This window comes from Buceros rhinoceros, unplaced genomic scaffold, assembly GCF_000710305.1.
Source record: "Buceros rhinoceros silvestris isolate BGI_N320 unplaced genomic scaffold, ASM71030v1 scaffold16375, whole genome shotgun sequence".
Taxonomy (NCBI): domain Eukaryota; kingdom Metazoa; phylum Chordata; class Aves; order Bucerotiformes; family Bucerotidae; genus Buceros; species Buceros rhinoceros.
In genome coordinates, this window is record NW_010411360.1 from 9,846 (window position 1) to 17,934 (window position 8,089).

General features: G+C 39.9%; 1 protein-coding gene across 1 annotated transcript in view; it reads right to left on the bottom strand.

Annotated features, from left to right (window-relative positions):
- Nucleotides 1-8,089, bottom strand: part of LOC104493346 (triple functional domain protein) — a gene marked incomplete at its 3' end in the record, with an annotated part of 93,427 nt that overhangs the window by 9,491 nt on the left and 75,847 nt on the right. Inside the window, exons 18-20 of the mRNA XM_010136004.1 lie at nucleotides 6,944-7,093; nucleotides 5,369-5,483; nucleotides 629-744 (exon numbers count right to left, since the gene is read on the bottom strand). Of these exons, the coding sequence (XP_010134306.1) occupies nucleotides 629-744; nucleotides 5,369-5,483; nucleotides 6,944-7,093 (381 nt within the window). The remainder of the gene's footprint in view (nucleotides 1-628; nucleotides 745-5,368; nucleotides 5,484-6,943; nucleotides 7,094-8,089) is intronic.

Sequence of the window (8,089 nt, forward strand, 5' to 3'; positions counted from 1 at the left end):
CCTTGGGCCCGCTACTTATTTTTATGGCTTGTGTTTTGAGTAGTGAAGGGGTTTTTTTTTTTTTTTTGGTGTGGTAGTTACTTAATAGTTCTTTCTAGACTGATAAATTCAACAGAGGTGAATCTGTCATGCAAAAAACCCATGAAACCAAGTACACACAGAATTGCAAAACCAAAGTTATCCAGTTATCATTGTTCAATGTGTTATCCAACTTATCTGTTTCCTAGAACTGCCAATCAACTTAATGAGATGGTTTTTCCACCCAGCATCTGAGAAAAATGTTGCTGCCTGTTATTTCCCTGGTCAAATTAGGTGTGTGTGTGTAAAAGTTAACAAGGTTAACAATTTGTTAGACACAGGCTTGCAGAAAGGGGATCTGCTGCACTAGATCGAGCTGGCAGAAGCAAAACATTACCTTTAAGTTACAGCAGTAAAGACACTCTGCCTCAATGGATTTAGCTGTTCTATATTAGAAGAAAAGCAAATAACTTCACTTCCTTTCTATTTCAATCACTGATTTTCAGCCATTTGAAATATTGAATTCAATGGCAAATTTGTTATTGTGGGACAAGCCAGTGCATGTCAAATCTCAATCACACTGAACAGGATTTTTCCATAAAACCCTCACCTGTTTGGCACTTCTTTCAAACACCACATACTGCTGGCACTGATCAAGACGTCTTTTACGCATGGTCCAATAATGCAGCACACGGTTCTCTCTCTGGAAGAGCTCATTCAAGATATCTGAAGAAATGAAAATAGTTTTAACAGAGGTTATGACAACCAGTTTTGAAATACCACATTAAAATCAGCAGAATAAAGTATTTTATATTGTAGAATTTACTACACACTTACTCTTTCTGTTACTTTTGTTTTGCTTTTTCCTGATATTATGAAACTGTTAACAGAGTTCCTTTTTCATTATTATTTACAGAAATTACAGTTAAAGAAACTAGAGATGCAATCAAAACTTACTACAACACCTTCTTTCTCTTAAATATTTTTCATACAAGGAATGCCACTGTTTATAACAGAACGAAAAATGTATCTGTAAAAAACAGTTCTCGAAAGGGTTTCCTGAGAAAGAACAAGCACTCACAAATAATCACAACATGCTTACCATTTTATATTAATCCCAATAAAAAGAATAACTTTTCTGAATATACCAGTCTCCTATAAAATATTTTAAATAATTTAATATATATGGGCAAATACGTAACTTTAGGTCAATATAAGAACAAATGCAACATAAGCAGATACTAAATGTACAGAAACCCAACTAATTAACAAAAGTGCAATTACTAAGTTTGCAATTCCCCTTCAAAAATAAAAAAATCAAAGCCAGCAGCAGAGTAATTAAGTTGACTTCTTCATTGAGCCTTGAGAGAATTTCCAGGTGATCAAATAATTAACTGCACAATTTGTTACTCCATTCCCGAGTATCAGAAACTGTCTGCCACTGAGAAGTCACAACCAAATTCCACCATTAACCTGCCATTCCACATGTCTGGCTTATAAATTCTTCCTGGACAGTAAAGACCGGTTTACAATATGCATAATAATTTGTCTGGACTCTGGTTCTTTAATGATTCGATCTTTTCTTTTTCCTTCAAAGAAATCCCAGCTGTTTCTTGTGAAGCTCACTTTACCCACTCCTTCCGGCAGAGCAGCAGCCCCATCAGACTTTGTAGTTACTGCAAACCCAGATGGCAAGCGAAAATACGTGGAAATGGGGACGCCCAATGTCTCTGCCAGATGATTCTGTTGGAAGTGCACAGAACCCACGGGGGGTCTACCAGAAGCAGAAAAGACCACAAAAAAATGGTGCATTCTTCACAATAACGCTTTACTTGCTTTTCTTATACCCACAGCTGGCTATTTTCCATAATCATGGACGGAGGCTATCAGGTGCTAGGCCTCTGAAGGCTCTGCATTCCCCTGCCCCACTGTGCAGGTCCACCGTGCCTCACATCCCAAAAGCTAACAGCTCCAAAAGTTTGTCAGAGAAGCTCAAATAAAGGGAGCCTGAGAGGAAAAGCATCTCTCTCTAACAGTGATCTGGGAACAGTTACAAGTACTTGTCACAGCCTCTCTGAGGATTATGAAACCTGTCTGCATCACTGCCAACATCCTCCTGCTTGGAAGCACCAGCACCATATTCTCACTTGCCACAGAGCACTGAGATCACCCAGGATTTGCACTTGGTTGGGATCTGGTCATTGCAAGCCAAGGATTTTTTACCTGCTGGGCAGCCTACCCTCAAATACACCTCACTGATCTGTCCCTTAGCCAAGCCATGAGCTGATCTGCTATGAGCCTCACCTGTTTTCTCAGTTTATTTCTGCCTTACCTCCAAAATGCTTGCTCAGAATATATGCCAGGGTTTGGGGAGTGGGAGGGATGTGGAGGGGTGGGACACAATTATCATTATGCAATGCAATAAACCCAACTGGACCCACCATATAAAGAGACATCTTGACAGTGGTGCAAGAGAAGTACTTCTGACAAAGAGCAAACAAGGTGAATTTAGCTAATTGGAACAAGCATTTGTTCTGTCAGGACATGACACAGATGGCAAGCTGGTGAGAGATGCTTGGCTGGTCACCATTAGTGTGACTGCCATTAATTTCTTGGACTGACAAAATACTGAAATGAAGTTACAGAACATCAACATTTAATACTAGGTTTGGATAAAGAGCTCTGTCTCAAGCCTTCTGAACTACAGGTCCTCTTATTGTTTTCTCTGATCCCAACATTTGTCAGGATAGTTTCCTAAACTTTCAGCCTGTTCTCCAGGCTCAGAGTGCTTTCAGCTGTCTCTATGCATCCTGCTTTATCTAAAAATATAAGCAACACTAAACAAGGTCCTGCACTATGTTCAGTCACAGCCCATACAGTAGAGACAGAGAGAACAAAGCAGCACACAAAACTAGCAGCAGAAGCAAGATGAAGATGCTCTGTTTCTGAGTTTACAGCAATCGACACCAACTGTACCCACCTGCCACAGCACAGTTTCAAGCCACAACTCCTTCCTAAAATTCAGTTTTGGCATGGTATCTGGTACAGCGTTTGGATACTCTTCTCTGCAGGTCAAGGAAATTACTTACACTGGTATGAAGGGGCAGAAAGACACCTCGTGGAGGTCAGTACCATTGTGATTCTTGTTTCCCATGAAGAATGTCCTTAGCTAAACTGCCCAGATTAAGACACTGCTTTTCTAAACACTATAATCTGAAACTGAGAGTAAGGATCAAGCATGCCACTGCATGAGGGTTTTGAAAAACATTCAGCAGCTCTGAAAACTACTCAAGTTTTTAGTGCTCATTTACATACTATATACTAACCAGTCTGACACACTGTTGCAAGTGTACACCTGAATACAAGTGTGTAATGGTCCCGCAGAACACCTGTAACCCCCATTCCACCAAAATGAAATAAACAATCTTTTTTTCCCTCTATTTAGAAAAAAGATCAAAATATATTGTTTTCTCTACACATGTATTTGAACAGGAAGATCAGAGGAAACTTTAAAATCATTTGGTCAGCTACCACCATACCATCCTGACTCGTGTAATTCTCAGAAGTATATATTACATGGCTTACAGGGAAAAAAAGTATTAGAGCACATAGCTTATTTTTTTTCCTGCTAGGGGATTTTTATTGCTTTTTAAACACGTATCATTCACCCAGAATTTTAAATGTACAGAGAACGTGCATACACTACTGTTCTGACATACAATTACTCTTAAGAATATTAGCAGAGACTTTTCTACTCTTTCCTTATCTGAACACATTTACCTTTCACAGAATGACTGTTTTTACACAGACTTCAAACTGAATTTTCAAGGTTTGTCTAAAAGCCCTAACATTTTTTTCTGATACTCAGTAAGTGTGGTAGCTACAACCTCCTGCTTGCTTCAGTTTTGTCTTCTTTGTCTACTATCAAGAAAAGAGCTAAGTGACAAATGTCAGCAACGCTTCTTCAGTTATTGATTCTGCCAGCGCTTGGGTTAAGATTTTGTCTTGTACAGTTCTATAAACGTTGATGCCTTGGGGACACGGGAAAAACAATCCTTTGTCTTAGCTCTACATCCTCCAAATTTCAACTGCCACAATCCCGTAATTTCCTTAGAGTGAAAAGTATGGCCTCTTATCTTCCCAATACAAATGAATTAAACACAGGGAGATTTTCAGTTTGAGTTCTGTCAGATACATGGATAAGTTTAAGACAAACTGTTTTCCCCTTGTAGCAGACTGAAGCAGTAAGCACGTCATTTCCTAACAGAGTCATCAAGTCATTTGGAGCAGAAGTGACCTCTGGAAGCCATCTTTTCCAATCTCTTCCTCAAAGCACGTCCAACTTCAAAGTTTTTCAGGGGCTTGTTCAACTGAGCTTTAAAAATTCCCAAGGGTAGATATTCTACTACCCCTCTAGGCTATGTGCTCTGTTCAGCGCTTTCTCACTCTTGATGAAACACTTTCTCCTTATATCCATTCAGAATTTCTCTTGCTGCAACTTTTTCCTCTGGTCCTATTGCTGTGTGCCTTTGAGTTTGGCTCTATCCTCTACATAACTACCCTTTGGGCAGTTGCAAACAGCAATTAATTAGATGCCTCTGGTTTTGAAGCTGTAGCATGGCCTTAGTGTTCAGTCACAGCTTCAAAATGCATGGAGTCCAACATGACTGACAAAAAAAAAAATGGTAAAATGCAGTATTTACCTCTGAATCTCTCTGATATCTGTTCTGCCTATGTCACCCATCAGTTATGCATACTCTGTTAAATTCTGCACTTCTGTCCTGGGAAGTCCTACAGATTTTGGTCTGCATCCTTCACAGGACACATTAAACCTTACAGCTACACCACACTGAATTAATCCTAGCAAAAGCTGAGCCCCATGTTCATTCCTGCCTCACCTCAGCTACTACATATCTATATACATCTACTTTACACATGATGTCAATTATCCTACACTTCATGAAGTGCCTTAACATTGATTCAACTATATGAAGGGCCCAAGGGCATCATGCAAGAGATTATCATGCTGGCACACCCAAGGAACTTGCAGAATAGACCACACTAACACACTGCATAAGCTTACAGTGATCAGCTCCCATTTGGGTTCAGACCAAGCATTATAATGTGGAAGTTTACTCTCTCGTCTTCTTAACAGAAGCAGCATATTCGGGTATAAGAGAATTTGATGACTAGCAGCTCCTTCAAAGTGTGCAAGCTATTCTAATTATTTCCTGTTAAGTCTGACAGGACCCTTTCCACTTGGGCAGGCTTCACTCCCCCATCATCACACACCACCACAGCACACGATCGCCACATTCTTAGGAGAAAAACCAAACAAGAAACCCCTTACTTTTAACTTGTTGTTCAGGTGCTTTGATGTGTGTCACCATCCCTGGCATGTTTACACTGTTCCTGTGGAGGTATTTCAGGAAGACATCAGCGTTCCTCCGAGCCAGCGTGCAAGCCTGGAGAGTCAGCAGTATTACTTTATTTGAAGATGTACAAATATACACCCAGAAAGAGATGAAGCACCTTCCTCAGCCCCCAATGTGCATTTCCTACCCTCTCCAATTTTAGAAAGCATTGCTTGTTAAATCCTTCTACAAGTAAGCCAACCCAACCATTACAATGATTTTCCCAAAAAACAGCAGCTAATCCTTACTTATCCAGCAGGAAGAAAAAAAAAAAAAGCAAAAACCCGAACAAAATGCTTTTTTTTATCTGAAGATCCTGAAAAGCAGTTACCTAACTCTAAAGCCTTCAGCGTGCCTCACAGCTCAAAGACAATTTTGTTTCCTGTATGTGCTGTGTCATGCGTCACTTGAAGTTCTTTTTTGTGTAAACAGAGTGCACATGCTTATGTACTCACCTGGATATTCCAAAACATCCACCAGTACTTTAAACAAAAAGTAAACACACCACTGAATTGAAACCCAAAGTGCTAAAATATTAAGATAAGCCCTTGAGAGCTTTCAGTCCTCACCACTGTATTGCCAACTCTCAGCTCAGCTGTCTTCTTCATCTCAACGTACACCAACTACTACATATGGGCTGGCTGCTTTGTTTTTGATACGCAGAACATGAGATGCTACGTTAAAGGTTAAAGTAGCAAAGTTCAATCCAGTAACGAAGACAATAATTAATTTCTCACTTTGTTTTGAAAGAAAGACTGGTAACTCACAAGCCAGCTGCAGAAAGATTTGACAATATACTTACAGCTATGCTAATATGTTTTTGAGTGTTCTCATCTGTGCACTGAGGACAAAAAGGTTTTTAATAAAAGTAAGTTTTGTACTCTTAGCAGTGTTTCAAGGTGATGCTGGAAAAAGCCTTTGGTTACAGGGTTAGTTACACTGCTTTACAAGCATCCGTTACACATTTATTCACTGTGATCAATAACCTTCTTCACTAGGACTTTAGTTGGAACAAAAGCCTTTCATTTATCTGTAGACTACTACACAAACTCAGCTACTCCCAGATGCTTGTCTAGCAATTTCCTCTTTCCGTACTCTACTGTAGTCCAAGCACATCTGAGAGCTGCTCTGATGCACAGGCAGCGATGGCACTATGTGACTGTCACTTCTCTTCCAAAGCAGCAGCCTTAAAGCATTCTTTAGAATGACAATTACTCAAAGCAGTGATTTCCAATTCTTCTTCAGTCACAGTGGAAGGCCTGACATCTATTGAAGTTCAACAGAAAATATATTTATAAAACTGGTTATAGTTGAATGCATTTGGCAGTATTCTCCTAATCACGGTCAGAAGAAGTTAACAGGCCACTTCCCACATCTCTGCAGTTGGGACATCTCTATAGCTTTTGAATGGCCACTCTTGCTTTACACGGACATTTCAGCACTGTAACAGTGAGCGTTTGACTGCATGCTTTTCAAGACACAGAAGACCAGAAAAAATTGGTAAACGTCACCTTTAGGAATGCCTCCTTCTGTTCCAGGTGTTTGCTTATCATGGGAGTAACATGATCTGTTTCAGAGTTGGGACCCAGTTTGTCTGCTCCTCCACACCAGTCTTCTTCTCGCTTATATTCTTGCTCCAGGCTTTCCAGCACACTGCACACCTATCAGGAAAAAGGAGTCCAACTTGAACGTAATTCAATAAGACAAATATTCAAAATCAAGGCCCAAAAAAATAGAAAACCAATCTACCCCTCACATATACCTTAGCTTCTGACATTTTCTGACTGAGACTTAAGAGAAGGCAACAAACTGCGGCTGTAGGTTTGCAAGCATTGGCCTGATTACGTGGAATTGCTCAGAAGGCTATTTGTAAATTTGCTCATCTTTCTCTGCCTCTGTGACTGCATAACTCAGGATGGGTGCGAGATACAATTGCAGAGGAAGCAACTTTGCCAACCTTCTCCCTAATTGTTTTGTGGACAAGAAGGATGAAGCTGATTTTTCTCTAACTTAAACACAAAACCCAGAATTAGACATCTGAAGTACTTCCTTAAAACAACTGTGTAACTTGTGTATGGCTTAAACGAACCTTGAAACAAGCACTGGTACAGTATGTTTAACCTTAGAAATATTTTACAAGACTTCTCTCAATTAAAAATAAAAATCTAAGGAATAGTACAGGGGAAAGTGACAGAAGAGGTAGATGAAGATTTCAGTCTTCACCAATAATCACTGCATTTTGATAGCAAACCTTCTCTGAAGATTGCCAACTGAAGCAAGTGTAGCTCAGATGAATCACACTGTAGTCTGTTAACAGTCAGTACAATTCGTCCACTATTCATTTATCATAGAATGGTTTGGGTTGGAAGGACCTTGAAAGATCATCTATAGTCCAAGCCCCCAGCCATGGCCAGGAACATCTTTCACTAGATCAGGTTGCTCAAAGCCTTGTCCAACCTGACTTTGAGTACTTACAAGCATGGGGCATCCACAACTTCTCTGAGCGACCTGTTCCAGTGTCTCACGATCCTCATTTCAAAAAATTTCTTCCTCTACACTGGATCTAAACTTACTCTCTTTTGGTTTAAAACCATTGCCCCTTGTCCTGTACCTATAGGCTTTAGTAAAAAAAAAAAAGTCTTTGTCTTCTAAGATCC